The 17,416-nt window shown below is 36.2% G+C and overlaps 1 protein-coding gene across 1 annotated transcript in view; it reads right to left on the bottom strand.

Moving 5' to 3' along the window:
• The window catches only part of COL4A1 (collagen type IV alpha 1 chain), a 170,237-nt gene that overhangs the window by 103,254 nt on the left and 49,567 nt on the right, over nucleotides 1-17,416 (bottom strand). The window contains exons 3-10 of the mRNA XM_070933135.1: nucleotides 13,931-14,020; nucleotides 13,796-13,840; nucleotides 11,515-11,559; nucleotides 11,346-11,408; nucleotides 11,215-11,268; nucleotides 11,021-11,047; nucleotides 8,922-9,005; nucleotides 7,236-7,298 (exon numbers count right to left, since the gene is read on the bottom strand). Coding sequence (XP_070789236.1) covers nucleotides 7,236-7,298; nucleotides 8,922-9,005; nucleotides 11,021-11,047; nucleotides 11,215-11,268; nucleotides 11,346-11,408; nucleotides 11,515-11,559; nucleotides 13,796-13,840; nucleotides 13,931-14,020 — 471 coding nt within the window. The remainder of the gene's footprint in view (nucleotides 1-7,235; nucleotides 7,299-8,921; nucleotides 9,006-11,020; nucleotides 11,048-11,214; nucleotides 11,269-11,345; nucleotides 11,409-11,514; nucleotides 11,560-13,795; nucleotides 13,841-13,930; nucleotides 14,021-17,416) is intronic.

Below are 17,416 nucleotides of genomic sequence, written 5' to 3'. Positions count from 1 at the left end.
ACAGCTTCCCAATGATACAAGGTTGGTTTGCTAACATATCTTGACAATAAATTGAGAGGTAATGCAATATCTGGCCTAGTCCAATTAGATATATAAAGGAGTGAACCTATAACTGATCTGTAAAATGTGTTGTCTTTAAACTCAGGGGAAGATTCATCATTGTTTCTAAGAAAATCAGTTTGCATAGGTGTGTCACATGTTTTGGCATTATTTAAGTTACATTTGTTTAGTAGTTCAATGATTTTATCTTTTTGGGTAAGTTTGAATCCCCTTTTTGTTTTGTTAATTTGTACACCAAGGTATTTATTCACTCTACCTAGTGATTTCAATGAGAAGTGTTCGTTTAACTTATTTACAAAGATTTCCCTGCTCTCTTTATGCTTTCCAATATATAAAATATCATCCACGTAAATTAATACAAATTCAATATGATCATTACTCTTTTTTACAAAGAAACAGTTATCAGCAGTGGTGGCGTTGAAATCCATGGTCTTTAGTACTTTTACCAAACAATCGTACCATCTTTTGCCAGATTGCTTCAATCCGTACAGACTCTTATTTAGTAACCAAATTTCGTTCTTATTAGTGTATTGACTGTGTGGTGCTCTTACATATATTTCCTTATCTAATTTTGCATGTAAGTATGCAGTCTGTATGTCATATTGAAACACGTCTAGATTGAGTGCAGATGCTACTACAAGAGCTGTTTTGACACTCTCTGTTCTCACTGTGGGTGAATATGTGTCAGTATAGTCTTCTGGATATTTTTGTGCATAACCTTGTGCAACTAGTCTGGCCTTGTATAAGGTATTACCTCCTTCTAAATTCTTAATTTTATAAATCCACCTGGTACCTATAATTGTTTTATCCTTAGGTGCGATCGCAGGTGTGAATACATTTAATCCTTGTAAACTTTTCATTTCTTTTTCCATAGCTAGTTCCCATTTTTCTCTTTCTTCACGGGGAAGTTTCAATACTTCCTCATATGTATTAGGTGTTATTTGTTCTCCATCCATATGCATAATATAATCTTTGTATTTATTTGGTATTTGGTTTCTATTATTTCTAATATTTCTTTCAGGTTTGCTATGGTTGTCATGCAAATATCTGGCTTCCTTTTTTGTTAATGTGTCTGTCTTTATTTTATGCTGACTATTTGTCCAAGTTTTGGTTTTGTTCTTACTTTTGTTAATATTTTGATTTTCTGTTGTTCCTTCCTCGCAAGATATATTATCTTTGCTTTTATTAGGAAAAATTTCATTAAGGTGCAACTTAGACCAATTGGCCTGCTCATGAAACACAGCTGTTCTGGATACTATAAATTTGTTATTATTATCGATGAATCTGTACCCTTTGGTTCCAGTTTCGTATCCCATGAATCTTAATCTCCTGGATACGTTTTCTCCCTTTCTCCTCAATTGTTTAGGTATGTGCACGTCTGCAGTAACTCCAAATATGTGCATGTGTGCTAATTTAGGTTTTCTATTGTACATCACCTCATATGGTGTCTTATTCACAATACTGGACCATGTTCTATTTTGAGTGTAATTTGAATAATGTAAGGCTTCTGACCAAAATTGTTTGCCTAAACCAGCATCCTCTAATGTGCATCTAATCATGGTTTGTAGTGTGGAGTTCTTTCTCTCTGCAATCCCATTTTGAAAGGCAGAAAATGGATTGGACGTGAAATGTAGCATCCCTCTATCCTTTAACCATTGGGAGAATTCTTTAGACATGAATTCACATCCCCTATCTGTCATAATTTGTTTTATTCTGATATTATGTTGTGTTTCTATGCGTTTGTAGAATTCCTTAAATTTCTGAAAGGTTTCATCCTTGTGCTTTAATGTGTAAACAAAACCATAGCGACTGTAATCATCCACTATTGTTAGGAAGTAACGTTTTCTATAGGTAATTGATGGAGTTAATGGACCAACTAAGTCCATATGTACCAAATCAAAAATATTGTTAGTTGATCTGTTAGATTTTTTTGGTCTAGGACTGGTTTTTAGTTTGGTGGATTTACATACTGAGCATTCTAAATAATTTTCACAATTTTTTATTTTTACACCTTCTGCGTGTTCAGTCATTTTTTGTACTACAGGAAAGCTTGCATGTCCTAACTTCCTATGTAAGATATGAGCACACTCATCATGAATTGGTTTACCTATTTTTGGTTTCTTCTCATTGTGTGTATTTTTGTTATCATGAGTTATTTTACATTCATCATTGTCACTGTTACTGACATTTTCATCATCTGCTTCAATACAATCTTCCATATTTGAATCAATGTTATGTAACCATCTTTCTTTGGTTATCAGATAGGGTAGACCCCCTTTTATCATCACAGTGCCTACATTTGTTTTGTTCTTTTCTATAGTTGCTTTCCCCTTTGAGAAAACTATATTGATGTCAGATTCTCTGCTTAGTTTTATAGCACTTAGTATGTTGTGAGGTATTTCTGGGATTAATAATACCCCCTCTATTTTCCCTAAACCAGGCAAGGTCACATTTCCTCTGCCTAATACTTGAACCTTTTCTTGATTAGCTACCTTTATCACAAACTTATCTTCTGTAAATGAAGATAATATACTTTTGTTATTAGTGGTGTGATTTGTTGCACCAGAATCAATAAGCCAATTATTGTTCTCATCTTGTTGTGTTTTGGTGCTGTCTTGTTTATTTAGCCCATTTAGTGACCCAGATTTTCTCTCTTTTGAATTTTCTCTACCCCCTCTACTTTCTCTGTAGTTTGGTGGACTTCTATATTTGTGTCTATCTGTGGAAGATTGTCTGTAATTGTATTTGCTCCTATATTCTGGCCTATGTCTCTCCCTTGGGACTTTGGGACAGTCTCTTCTACTGTGTTCCCTGGATCCACAATTGTGGCATCTAAAGGCTTCATTATATTTATCTTGAAAGACTACTTTCCTAAAAGATTTGTGTTCTGTTTGGTTACTGGAACGATTTTTTCTTGAATTGTCTTCTGCTATCAATTTGTTAGATAGACTTTCTATTGGTAAATATCCCAAATTAATGGTATCTAAGTGTGACATAAAGCTATCCCATGATGGATCAAGTGAATTGATAATAACACTTTTCATAGTTTGATCTGAAATCACTTCCCCCCTCAATTGCAGCTCAGCTCTTATTTTGTTTAGATTTATCAAATGTTCACTTATAGAAACCCCTGGTTTCACTCTAGAAGAAAAGAAATCCTTAGACATTCTTGTGGTTGTGGCTACGCTATCGCTGTGAAATAGATTAAACATGCATTGAATTATTTCTGATACAGTTAGGTTTGGTTTGATGCTATGATACATTGCAGGAGACACGCTAGAAATTATTATGAAAAATGCTCTATGATGTAAACAGTCTATTTTTAAAGTCCAAGGTCTTCTTGGAGGACTAGTTATAAAGAATAGTAAATTTTCTTTCATAAAAATAACCTGAAGCTGTTGGTACCACTCTTGTAAATTAATGCCATCAACTCTAAGTTTTGGGAAGTCACTGGGTAAGTTCCCCACATTATTTTGTCCATTACTTACAACCTGAGGCAGTCCGTGGTCTCTCAAGTGCAGGAAATTACAGAACGGCATTGGGATGCTTGTAACGAGTCTGCGCGGTTCTCTGGCCAGTTCAAGTCTTTCGGGGCCGTCTACGTAGTTTTGCTCATGCGCGTTGCTCATTTCTTCTTTGGCGCCGTTGTGGAAGGTTCTCTCCATTTCAGCTCTCTCGATCCGCTCCTCTTCAGATGAGTCGGTCTCTGGCTCGGTTTTTGGGGCTTTGGTGATGGCGGTGGTTCTTCTCTTTCTCTTGTGTGTGCTGGCACTCGATTCTGTCTGCGGTGTAGGACGGAATCGGCATGGCTCTCTGGGCTCGGGTGTCGTCGTTTTCGAAGTCAGGATGGGAGCGTGCAGGTCTTGAGTTGTCGGTTTGATTGCTTGCTTCTTCGTTGATGTCTTAGAAATTTTCAATCTTGGCCCAAAAGCAGCAAAAAGTGTTTTCATTGCTGACTCTACTTGAGACTTTGTTAAATCGTCTTCACTTTCTGATTTTGGTTCATCTGAAGAGTTTGAGACTTCTTTTTCACTTTCTTCGTCTGATAGCGTTTTTCGCGCCAGAAATTTTGAACTGAGCGTTTTGATTGGCTCTGCTTCACTCTCTTTTGAAGTTCGTTGAAACCAAGATGGCTGCCGTTCAAAATTTCGCGCGGGGTCACATCTTTTCTTTTTTACAACTATTTTCTCAGTAGTCATTTCACTCACAGTTTTTTGATCTTTGGGTTTTTCTTTAATGATGTTTTTCTCTCTCGCTGCTCCGCTGTTCCTCAGCATCTCCTGGAGGTCCGCGATGAGGCTTTCATCATTCTTTTGGCTTTTTAGTATTTTTAATATTTCTGACCTGAGTTCGTTATTTTCTATCTCGATTTCTTCCTGGTCGTTATTTTCACTCATCAGTTCTTCTTCTTCAGTGGTGTATTCTTCGGATTCTCTCGAAATCGCATTAGTGGATTCGTTGATCATCTCTTGATCAGTTTCTATTTCTTTGCTGTAGGCCCTGGTGTTGGGCCTATCTTTCTTGGACATTTTTAATTACTTATTGAGTCAATTAACCATCCTCTGCTACCAGCTTGTTGCAATATTTTCAGGATCAGACTCAATAAAGATAATAGAAGTTATAGGTTTAAATATAATTCTCTTTAATCATAATAGGCATTCTATATTCGCTGAATATTCAAGATAGAAGCAAGGAAAATGGGGAGGATGGCTCCTTTTATATACAAGGGGCGGAGCCAGGAATGGGAGTGGTAAAATATGAATACATTAAAGCTCAAGTAATAAGTTAACCCCTGATGTTCCATATATACATTATTTACACATTAGAGAATAAGGCATTTACATCTGACAGTATGTTTTAGATGACTCTTGTTTTTTTCTCCTATGTGGTTGTAGAAGTCTATTTGTAGTATTCTTTATCATTATTATTCAGTTTAGAATAATCAGGTCTTCAGGAGAAAAATACAGCTCATGATTCATAGCACTGATTTAAAATAAAGACTTTGCAGGACCAAAAATTCTCTCTTAGTCTTGTAAACTATTAGAAGGAGTATGGTATAAAAGAGTTATCTTCCTGTTTCCAGTAATTGAAATCTATAGCTCCATTACCCCCTCTTGCAAAGAATTTGAAAATCTTGGACTTTCCTCACTATTGATGTTTTGGATGTGAATATTCTCTTTTATTATTCCTTTCTGAATTGATGTATTGGATCATGTTGTTTTCCTGCCCCAGTAGTTTTTGATACTTTACAAAATTACTTTTACTTTTTGCTTTTGTACTTTTATAATTTTACTTCTGTCTTAGACCAAATGCAACAGCCCCATATTGTACTACTCTTATTTCATAATGGCTGTCCTGGAGAAGCTGAGAAGCTGCCACACTAAGCCAGTATTGTGTTTGCTGCCTTATGGCATTTCCCATAGCAGGACCTATTGCTGCTTTTTCAAATGCAGACATAAACTTCTGCCAGTATCATTCCTGGGCTTCTTCTCTCTTCAGCTCTTTCTTGCTATATGGTGGGTAACTTAGCTGAGTTCTGCTTCTACCCTGGTTTGTCTTTTTTATGTAATCCAGATACCCTACAGTATATCAACCTGGGACAGTCACAAGCATAGAAGTAGGGGGATTTTTGAGAGACTATCTGCTGGTTCTCATACATATTTGCTAGCTTATTCTCCACAAGTACTGCATTATCTTCTTCTATGAGAGCAATTCAGACTGTTAAAGTAATTCTTCATTGTATCCATCCCAGAGATGTGATTGTCTTAAGAGCACAGCCTCACTAGCAGCAATTCAAAGATGATCTAAAGCTGCCGAGTCTGCCTTTACCTGCAAAAGCCATTTAATAATTTCTGAGGAGTGGAAATTGGGATATTGGTAGTGCAGCAGCAGCAGTTTTTCCCTTATCTTCTCTCTCTTTGCCACCATGTTGTTTTATAATTAGGGATTTCTTACATTTCTTTATATAATATTTTGAATAATAATCAAATGTTGGCTTGAATGCATAATATATCATAATACAGAATATAATTTGCAACTTACACACTCTATGACACATTTAAACACTCTGCACACCACATAGAACATCATAATTGCAATACTGACACACAGTAGGACTATGCAGTACTTCAGAAATAATTTTGAATGGAGGCCTTGGAATATGCAGGAGTCCAAACATGGTACAAGTCTGCATCAAAATTATGGTTGCTTTGAAGAATTAGAGTCAGATGGTCTGCTTGTACTTCCTGAACATCAAAGCATCTTTTTCAGAATCACATTTAAAGTGCCATGCAGCCATAGCACTTGAATCAAAATCTTATCTATTCTAATAAGACCTAATGTTGGGGAAGAGAGAAAAAAGACCTAGCATGACATAAGATACAATAACAGAAAGAATAAGTGAAAAAAGTTTATTCAAAAGGAGCGAGGATGAAAAATATAATATCGTAAAATTTTCAATACTGGAATAAGAGTTTGTTGGAATGAAGATTTATGGAAAGAATAAGATATTGGAAAGGAACATGAACAACTTTGACTCACTCTTCCATTTGCATGTTCCCACTACTAAATAATTCATTCTGTGACTGTCTTGGAAAGCCAAGCTAAGCTAAAGCAAAGCTAAGCAGGTTAAGTGGTTAGATTCTTGCTTCACAGGACCTGCTTAAATGACAGTTCTGCAGGGCTTCGTATGGGGCTGTGGAATGGGTCACCTTCCCATTTGCAAGAACTCCCATCTTCTGCTTCATGGCTTACCCCTCCCTCTAAAAGCCAGGGTCTCGTGGCATTGGCTGGATATAAGGTTGGTGCAAAGAAGGGAAAGGAGGGATGGCTCAGTCGTTCAATATTGATTTTTCCCTGCCTTGGCATTTTTCATATACATACATTTTGCAAACCTATAATCACCCTTTCTGTAGACCATTAAAATATTGAAATTGTTCTGAGATTGTTCAGGGTAATATCAATTCCATTTGGGTCCATCTGGAGAAATGTTGCTTTGCCTCAAAAAAAGGGGAATTCTCTGAAATCACCTGATGTGAGATCTAGCTGAACCTAATGCATGTTTAATATACCTATAGTTGGAGGACAAAATTAGATTAGGGATAAATTTAGACCTCTAATTGAAATCATGAATTCTTGCAATATGCAGTTTAAAACCTCTGAAGCTGATCACTTACTTGTCTTCCAGGAGGTCCAGGTGGTCCAATAGGGCCAGTAGCACCTGGAAGTCCAGGTCCTCCCTGGGTATGAAAAAAAGGTTGAGAAATGATATCAGTAACACAGTTTCTTAGCCACTTCGCTATACAATGTCATAGTTTCCTACATTTGAACATGGCTCAGGAACCAAGCTGAAACAATTTTTTTTTTAAAAAAAATAATTTTTATTAAATAGTTTGTCTTTAAAAACAACACAAAAAACAATCACACATATATAAAAACAAAACGTCAAAACATAACGTATTGAACATTACATAACATTAATTGTAATTTTACAGCATTTCATATCAACTTAAGTACTTTGCTTTTGTAGTTCTCTATTCTATCATTTCTATTTACTACTCTATAGTAGAATAATCTCATTACTCCGACATATATACAGTATATATATATACAAATGATAATATTCATTTGTTCTTATCTACACATTTATATTCGTTTATATTTACCTCTATTTATTTAATGTTGTTCAGTTACTTTAATTTAAGTTTCATCAATATTAAGTTAAACATTTCTTGTTCTGATTTCTATTTTCTAGCCAACTGTACATTTTATTCCATATTTCATAATACTCCAAATCCTCTCTCTCTTTTAACTCCATAGTCATTTTATCCATCTCTGCACATTCTAGAATTTTCCTAATTACAGTTTTGTCTGACGATATATTTTTTTGTTTCCAATTTTTTGCGAATGTGATTCTTGCTGCGATAAGTATGTGCAATATAATGTATTTAAGGTTTTTATTCATTTTCAGGTCCAGTATTCCTAATAAAAACAATTCAGGTTTCAAATCAATTTTTTGCTTTGTAATTTCTTCCAACCATTTTTGAATTTGACACCAATACTTCCTTGTGATGGGGCATGTCCACCACATCTGGTAGAATGTTCTGGGTTTATAGTTACATCTCCAACAATTAGGTGATAAGTTGAGATACATCTTGGCCAATCAAACCAAAATTTAGCTCATTTCCCCTTTATATCTCATTGTAATCTCTGACATTGCTGTAATGGTGATATTCAAAGGCATCTTTGGCATATAAAGGCATATCTTAGCCTTTATACAAATGGCACTCAACCATTAGATAATTAATTCTGATTATTTTCTTCATTATCTTTTCCAGTCCTAAACTATTTTCTTCAATATGGGGCAAACAAAATTGTGCCCAATATGTTCATTCATTGGTATCCACATCACAGATAGAATATGTCAAGCTCTCTCCTAGTAATTTTTAGTGTTGATATTATCCTTTTCACAATTGCCATATCTTGGGTGAATATTTCCATTAAATTATCCATCAGGACTTCAAAATTTCTTTCCAGATTAGTCCAGATCCTCAAAGGAAGCAACATGCCCAGAATACTAAAGTTGATCGGGGCAGTCAAAGTATCTTCTATCTTTGTAGATTCTTCTATGCCCCTTCACTTCTGCAGAGTTATATGGTATTTTACTATTTATATTCCTAACTTTTCAATTCTGTTTTTCTGATGGATTTAGGGGGGTAAAGATGATCCACAGAGGGTATAGAAATGCAAGTCACTCCCTTCTCCAAGGTTTCTACAATAACAAACAAAATTCTCCTTTGCCTCCTCTCATCACCCCACCATTTATCAAAATTGTGAACTTTGCCAGTTAGAATAAAACTTACTGGTAATCCAGGATGCCCAGGCAATCCTTTCTCACCCTTTTGAAAACCATCTGGCAGGATTCCAACAATTTCTCCTGGGTCTCCCTGTATAACACAGATTTAAAAATAATAGTTTACAATTAGTACAAGAGCATTGCTGCTGCTGTTCACCTGTTTGAGTGAAAATTGAGTACTTTAACTTATCAATAATCATAATTAATTTTAAATGTTACATTTGATGCTATATTAAGGTTTTTAAGGATTTCATTAAAATATTGCAAACTAACAAGAAAACTTTTTGAGGTCTTTAAGCTGGCTTTTCTTTTCTTGTTCTTCTTTACCAAAAGAACAAGACATGGACAAGACAGAAATAACGATAAAACAGAAATCTAATTATTATCTAGTTCAGGGGTGTCAAACTCATGTCATTGTGGCAGCATCACGTGATGTATCGGGACTTTGGGCGTGGGCATGGCCAGTGTGTGACGTATCTGGCCTGGGAGTTTGACAATCCTGATCTAGTTATACAATACTTTTTGTCCCATGGAAGTTTTTAAAACCCCTGGTGGCACAGTGGTTAGAATGCAATATTGCAGGCTGACTTTGCCTACAGCCATGAATTCAATCCTGATCAAGCTTGAGGTTGACTCAGACTTCCATCCTTCCGAGGTCAAGAAAATGAGGACCCAGACTGATGGGGCAATATGATGATTCTGTAAACCGCTTAGAGAGTGCTGTAAAGCACTGTGAAGTGGTATATAGGTCTAAGTGCTATTGCTATTGTTATCTTTTATACTTCTTTTTCTTTAAGAGCTGCAGTGGTTAGACAGCAGTACTGCAGGCTACTTCTGCTGATCACCGGCTGCCAGCAGTTTGGCAGATAGAATCTCACCAGGCTCAAGGTTGACTCAGCCTTCCATCCTTCTGAGGTCGGTAAAATGAGGACCCAGATTGTTGGGGGCAATATGCTGACTCTGTAGACTGCTTAGAGAGGGCTGGAAAGCACTGTGAAGCTGTATATAAGTCTAAGTGCTATTGCTATTCTACTTGCCCTTCAGATTGATAGTAAACTTTAAAAATGTACAAAAGAGGGACAAAATTATTGGTTGCAAAAGGAAGCTGACCGGTTCCGTTAGTTGCATCCTTTTATTTAAAAAAATGATGATTCTCCTTATTCTTTTGAGAACTGGACTTTTTTTTTAATAGTGTTTCAGCAATTCTACATGAAAACCACAGGTAAGATCTTTGACCCGCCTATCTGATATATGTTTAAACAGAACCTGAGCAAAAATAGGTGCCTACTGTGGAGCCCTCCTCTCAATGCTAAGCTACGTAGTTCTTCCAATCCTTCCTGTGAATTCAATGGAAAAGTTGTAACTGAACAAAAATGCTTCTTTTGGAAAGAATTTTACAGTATGGTTGGAGCAATGGAGCAGTCTGTCATAATGAAAGAAACTGACCATTTTTCTTTGAAAAAAAAAAAGATACTCATGCAGAGCTCCCAACTGGAATCTTTCCTCAGTCTGGATGAAGGTCTATTCTTATTTCCTGTGACATATTCTGTCATTATATTTGCCTCATGGCTTCTTTTGTGGTAAATGGCCCATTAAAAACCTCAGGAAAGGGGATTATTTTTAAAAGCAGGAAACTTGCATCAGGCCCCACTTCCAATCAGAATGTGTTCTCTGCAGCTCCTTTTTCCTCAAAAGAGAAATGAAGTATGTTTTTCCAAAAAAAGAAAAAAAAATCCAATAAGGCAATTGATTCTTTGTTCTCAGAGAGGAAAGGATGCTAGCTCCAAATTTAGAACCGGCAACATAAGGACTGCTAATATTTTACAAGGGAGAGGAGAACCAATTGCTCAGGCAACATCATGCAGGAAACTGGTTTTTCCTTTCAGTTTTTACAATGAGAGGCAACTCTTGGTTTTCTTTAATAAATCAAGCTGTTCATTATTCTGTGACATTTTGAGTTAGCCCAAATGCGTAACCTTCTATGGATGTTGGGTTTTTTTCCCTATGACCAATTGAACAAATGATTTTTTGAATTCTGTTAGAGTAGCAAATCCACATATCATGTAAACAATAGATGATAGGTATATTCTTAACTAGAAAATGTACCTTTATTCCTGGAACTCCTGGAGGTCCCTAGAAAATATAACATTGTCTGAGAAATTTAAAAATAGCCAGATGTTTTAATTATCAAGTTACACAATTAAATTATGAATTGCAAACTGAGCCATCAATTTTCATATTTATTTTTTTGTTATACTTGTTTTGATTTCAGTTAAAACAAATGATTTTAAAATGCTTACGAGGTTGCCAGGTAAGCCAGGTAAGCCAGGTGGGCCAAGAGGACCTCTTTCTCCCTAATGGAAGAGAAAAAATGTCTTTAATTCATGGATTTTTAAAAAGAGCTTCAAAATACTTGTTTTAAACAGTTTACCTTTGTTCCATTGCATCCTGGGATCCCAGGAGGACCAGGGGGGCCATCTCCTCCAGGGATGCCCTGAGGTTCAGAAAGGATACAGAAAAGCAAACAGTGGTCAGTAGGTTATTCCTACTGAAATAAAACCTTAACTGTGATTCAACTGCAACCTTGGTTTTATACCCACCGGAAGGCCAGGATTCCCAGGATAGCCTGCTGAACCAGGGGGACCCTAAGATTTGAGGAAATGATAAAAAGAATGTAAATAGTTTCTCAAGAAATTGTTTCTCCTCAACATTCATGAGGGACATTTTAAACCATCAGAAACACATATAACAACAGTCACATTCTCAACCATTTTTTTTAGTTTTAGTTTTAATAAAAGTAGATGAAAGTAGTGTTGTACCATAAGGTCTGTCCTTTCATGTTAGTATGAACATCATAACACATATAGAACAGGGGAAGGACGTGATGTCATGATGCCGCTTTTGTAATTCTGAACCCCATCGGCATTCCCCTCCAAAACACCATTGCCAAGTATTGGCAAAAAGTCCATTAAGGGTTTCCAGAATTAAATCCAGGAATAATATCCTTGTCCTGGTTGTTTTTCATTGACATTTATAATTCCACTTTAACAATTAACTCTGTTTTATATTCCACCATTTCTTTATTTTTCAATATTTCTATATTTTTTGAGATTTTTCTCTTCCTCGTCTTTGATATTTTTAACGTCTTTAAAGTCTTCAAGAAATATGTTGGAACTATAGAAATTATTGCTGTGAATTTAGTTGTAAGTTTCTCTCCTAATTTCTCAAAGATACTTTGAAATGAAGTGTCATGCCTTTGTCTTTTATTTTGCAAGTTTCACTGTTCCTTTTCCCTATTGGAGCTTTAGGTTACTGAACTGTCCCATTTTCAGACTGTATTCACAAAATCTCAGGCTTGTTTTGTTTTATTTACTCAACGTTTTCAAAGTTCTTAGCAAGTTCTAATACTCCAAATTTGTCTGGTTCTTTGAAAGACCTCTTTAACTTTACATTAATTGTAGATCCAAAAGTGAGATTTGACTAATCTAATGTTCTTTAAGGCTGTGCTACATTTAATGGCTTGATGGTTTCCCTCATCTCCCAGTGCTCAGACTATGGGAGAAACCCTGTCCTGCCATCTGGTGCATATGCAAGTGCTCCCTCATCCTCACCTTGTCCAAAGAAGTTCTATTGGACTGAGTTTGCTACCAGTCCATTGGTTATTGCTGCATTATTACCACTTTGTTGTCTCTGCACTTTCAGAGATGTCTATCTGCCATTTTTCTCATCCAGAAGCCAGTACCTATTTGAATTTAGGATGATGCTGAATGAGTAATATTTACAACCAATCCTCAATGTTACAGCCATCATCGTACCCCACAGTCTCATGATCATGGGTCAAGTGCTCAGCAACCGGCCTGGATTTCTAACTATTGAATGTTCCTCAGTCCATGGTTGCGATTTGCCACCTTTTCTGCAGGTTTTCCACAAGCAAAGTGAATTGGGAAGCTGGCAAGATGCCAGAAATCGTGGTTACGTGAAGTCCTTGCATTACAATCAATGGTGATTCATTTAACTATTGTAACCGGGGTCTATTGGAACTGCTTTTGCCAAGAGGCATGGTCATGTGATGTTATACTTTATGACATTGCTTAGTGATGAAAAATCTTACCGCTTCAAGTAAGGGCTACCTGCAATCACTTGAGAAGATATAATCAATTTTTCAGATGCTGGGAAAATCGAAATCAGTTGAAACAGAGGCTGATAAACAAGGTGGGTAGATGCTATCATGAGGCACTTGCATGAACTTCTAATCTCAGAGAAGCACTTATTCTCTGACAATCCTTGAACACTGCAACTTCAGATCCCAACCGCCAAAAGATATTTAAGCCACCAAAGTATTCTCATTTTTTTAATGGGCGTATATTTCATTCTTCTTTAAATATTTTAGCTAGATTGTTTAGCTAAAAACTGTTGAATACTTTCTTGTTCTTACTTGCAAACAACAGATCAAATGACATCTTTGCCCAGTAAGATTTAAGTGTAAATAGCTACTTCACTGTCATTTTCACATCATTCAGCATTAACACTGATTACCATTAAGTAGATCAAACAGCATTCTAGTAAGAAAATGAAAAAGTAATTATAAACACTTGGAACTTGCAAATTGTGCTCTATAAAGTGTCATGCACATTACCATGTAATAAATACAACAAATTAAGAATGACTAACATGTTCAATGCTACTTTTAAAAAACTGAAAACTGAGCAGAATGCAGTGTATTTGATTATAACTTAGTGTGTTCCATGCACCCAGTTATTGTGATTTGTAATTCATGACTAATGGTTTGGAGTGTTATGTAAACCAGGCTACTATGGCTTATTACACAAACCACAACTAGCATGATATGTATAGCAGCAAAAATGTTTCATGCAAACTTACTCTAGTTCCTTTTGTTCCTGGTAGTCCTGGTTCTCCAGTATCACCCTATAGAGAGATAGAAACTTGTTTGTTTATTATTATCAGGATTTCAAGTACCATTCTGCAAGTTAATGTTTGGCATAAGGTTCATTTTACCTTCGTTCCAGAGGCTCCTGGAGGCCCTTCTGGTCCTTGTACTCCAGGAAATCCAACCAAGCCTTGTAAACCTGGCAAACCTCTTTCACCCTGTGAAAATTAAATGCACAATATGTAATATATATGTGATATATGTATTTCCCTCGACACCCAAAATGATGATGTTGATGGTGGCAGTGGTGGTGGAGAAGGAAGAGGAGGAAGAAGGGGAAGAAGAAGAAAAAGAAGAAGAAGAAGAAGAGGAAGAGGAAGAGGAAGAGGAAGAGGAAGAGGAAGAGGAAGAGGAAGAGGAAGAGGAAGAATCTACTTCTTAATGTCATGAAGTCAGAAAGGACATTGCTACTGGAACATCAATGAGGTAAAAAAAAAGAGCTAAATTACATTTTTTCGCATTCATAAGGCAGAGTCCCCTGTTTTGGGTTTACCATTTATATTTGTAAAGATATTAATGCAACTAAAAATGATGCATGTCCGTTATGTTTAAGATCTTTCACATCAATCTGGAAATGAGTACAAAATTAAGACTTTGACACTTTTATATCATTCCCCCTCCATCTCTGTTTTGCTTTTTTATTTGTTTACATGCCGATAAAACAATTTCCATTAGGGTAGCCATGTTACTGTTTTGCCAAAAAAACAAAAGTCATGTGCTACTTTAAATTATAATCTCAAATAGATCATAGTCCCTTTTATCAGACAAATTTGTGATTTTATCAGAATTTGTGGTTTCAAATTGTGACATTTTCTTAGCTAATAGCATAGTGTAATCAAAGAACTTAATTAAAATTATAATACTTCTTCAGTTACAAATACAAAGGTTTAATATTTGCAGAATACTCAGTTTGAAAAACAAATAAAAACTTAGAACTAGTTTACCACAAGATCCCAAAATTCTATTACAGCATATTATAACTGATTACCAGCAGAGTAATTCTAATAGTACTTTGGAATAGTTCAATAACCCCAATGCCTGTCCATTGACAGTAGATTAACACTTCAAGATGGAAAAGCGTTCTGGTTGAAATAGGAAGTAGTTTAGATCAATATCTGGGTTATTTACATTTCATTTGGTATCAGGGAGGTAACAGAAGGCAAGGAGAGATGGTAATTCACATTACATCTCTCTACACCAGTGGTGGGATTCAAATTCTTTTACTACCGGTTCTGTGGGCATGGATTGGTAGGTGTGACAGAGGAAGGATACTGCAAAATCCCCATTTCCTCCTGATCAGCTGGGACTCGGGAGGCAGAGAATAGATGGGGGTGGGGCCAGTCAGAGGTGGTATTTACCAGTTCTCTGAACTATTCAAAATTTCTGCTACCAGTTCTCCAGAACCGCTCAGAACCTGCTGAATACCACCTCTGCTCTACACTATACCACCAAAACAGTTTTGAATCCTTCCTACATACAAATCAGAAAATTGCATCCAAAGAGGCTGTTCTTTCTTCAAGACTGAAGTCTTGTCTTTAACCTCAAAGAGAGAAAATAAGTGACAATTTCTGCAACACTTTGCAGGTTATAAGATTGCAGCCTAAATCAGTTTAATTGAATAATTTATACTGTACATATTTCTTATGCATTTCTATTTAATATAAAACATTTGCAACTTCATTAACAAGAAGAGCAGTAGCAAGCAATATTCATAACTTTATCTTCTTTGTTAATAGTGTACAATATATTTTAATTAGCAAACTATATTTCAGCAAAAGTTGTAAGAGAGTTTGAGAGTATGATGTCTGCAAGGGTTTTCTGAGAACTATTGTCCAGGAGATGCCTTTTTTTACCAGTTTTCAGCTCTTTTGGACTAGGCACAAAAGCAGTTTCAAAGAATAACATTAGAAACAGTTGGCCAGTCCTAATAACATTTTCTTTAAACTCTGGTATCAAATTCCAAGGTTTCTTAAACTTCAGTTTTTAAAGAGCAGGACGGAGTGGGGGAGGGGAGGAAGTGTGAGGGTAAAGGTTCGTTCTCTGAGCTTCTGGGTTGGTTTCTGAACATTTAGTTACTAGGCTAGGTAACATTTTTCAGAGTTTAGGGGATGTCAGTGTTCTTCTGCTTATAAGGGTTTCAGGTATGGGTGTGTCAAGTGAGGATCCAGTGATGGGTCAGCTGTGAGTCATCAGTGATGGGTCTTGTGATGGGTGTTGTAATAAGGAGATTACATCAGGCCAGGGTCATTGGGAGGTGAACTGCTGGTGGGCAGGGTTTGCATGGGTTGGTTGAGGGTCAGTTCTGTCTCTGGTTGCCTGTAGGGTTGATTTGGATTCTGAGGGGTTCGTAGGCTAGTTGTAAGTCAGTGTGTCTGCTGATAGAATTACTTGTGGAGTGCCAGGCTTCGATGAACACACAAGCATGGCAGGTGGCAGCGTGGCTGATGATTTTTGTGTTGCTCCAATTGAACTTCTGCTGTTTGGTATCAGTGTGGGTAGAGATTAAGGATTTAGGATCATGGCGTTTGACTGCCATCCAGTATTAGTCGATCCTGTTTTTTAATTGATGTGATGTTTGCCTAAGGTGACCAGACGTCCCGCTTTTGGCGGGACAGTCCCGATTTTTAGCAATTTGTCCCGCGGCCCGCGGCGTTTTAAAAAAGTCCTGATTTTTCATTCTGCCTCCTGAGTCTCAGCTGATGGCTAGAGGGGAAAAAAACTGTTTAAACTCTTGCCGCGGGGCTTCAAAGGGCTGACCTACAGCTGATCAGTGTTAAAAGAAAACAAATGAGTAGACCCATGCCTGCAAAAATAGAAAAAACAGCCCCTTACAGCTTCCGCATAGGTTAATTGGCTGCAAAGATTTCCTGGAGCAGATTTTTTTTCCCCCTAGCTATGCTGAAAAAGCGAAAGCGAAAGTAAAGCTGCAACCTGACAAAATGAGGCAGGGAGAGATTTCTTTTTCTTTTTCTTTTTCCTCACCAAAAAAGGTAGGTGCAAAACTGCAAACAAAAGAGGAGAGTTCAAGATTTTAAAACACAAAAGAAAAAAAGTTATATTTAACTAGGGAATTGTAATAATTGAGATACTATTAATAATTGTATATTGTGTTGAAAGCAGAAATGGTTAAGTTGTGGTTTGGAGGAATATATGGAGGAAATTATTTGGTTTATTATTATTGGTAAATATAATTAATTGATGTGTAAGAAATTGGATTGCATGGAAATAATTGGAATATTCATGTTCATATTGATTAATATACAAAAAAGATAGTTATATAAATATTTGATTTATATTAAAATGTTAATGTAATGTAATGTTTGTATTAAACAACTGTATTACATAATTACATAATTAACCAATGTGAGGATGGATATAAAAATAGATGACAATGGGAAGGGGTATAATATAGAATAGAAGGGAAAAATTGAATTTGATTAAGATTAGAGATGAGGATGAAGGGTAATATTGGTTTTTTTAAAAAAATAGATGAGGAATAAATATGGCAAAAAGGAAATATAGAAATTGTAAATTTAATTGAAATGACTAAACAG

This window comes from Pituophis catenifer, unplaced genomic scaffold (assembly GCF_029215685.1).
Source record: "Pituophis catenifer annectens isolate HBS135680 unplaced genomic scaffold, rPitCat1.0.hap2 SCAF_1, whole genome shotgun sequence".
Taxonomy (NCBI): domain Eukaryota; kingdom Metazoa; phylum Chordata; class Lepidosauria; order Squamata; family Colubridae; genus Pituophis; species Pituophis catenifer.
The sequence above is the reverse complement of the archived record's forward strand: the minus strand, read 5'-3'. Positions and strand labels throughout refer to the sequence as shown.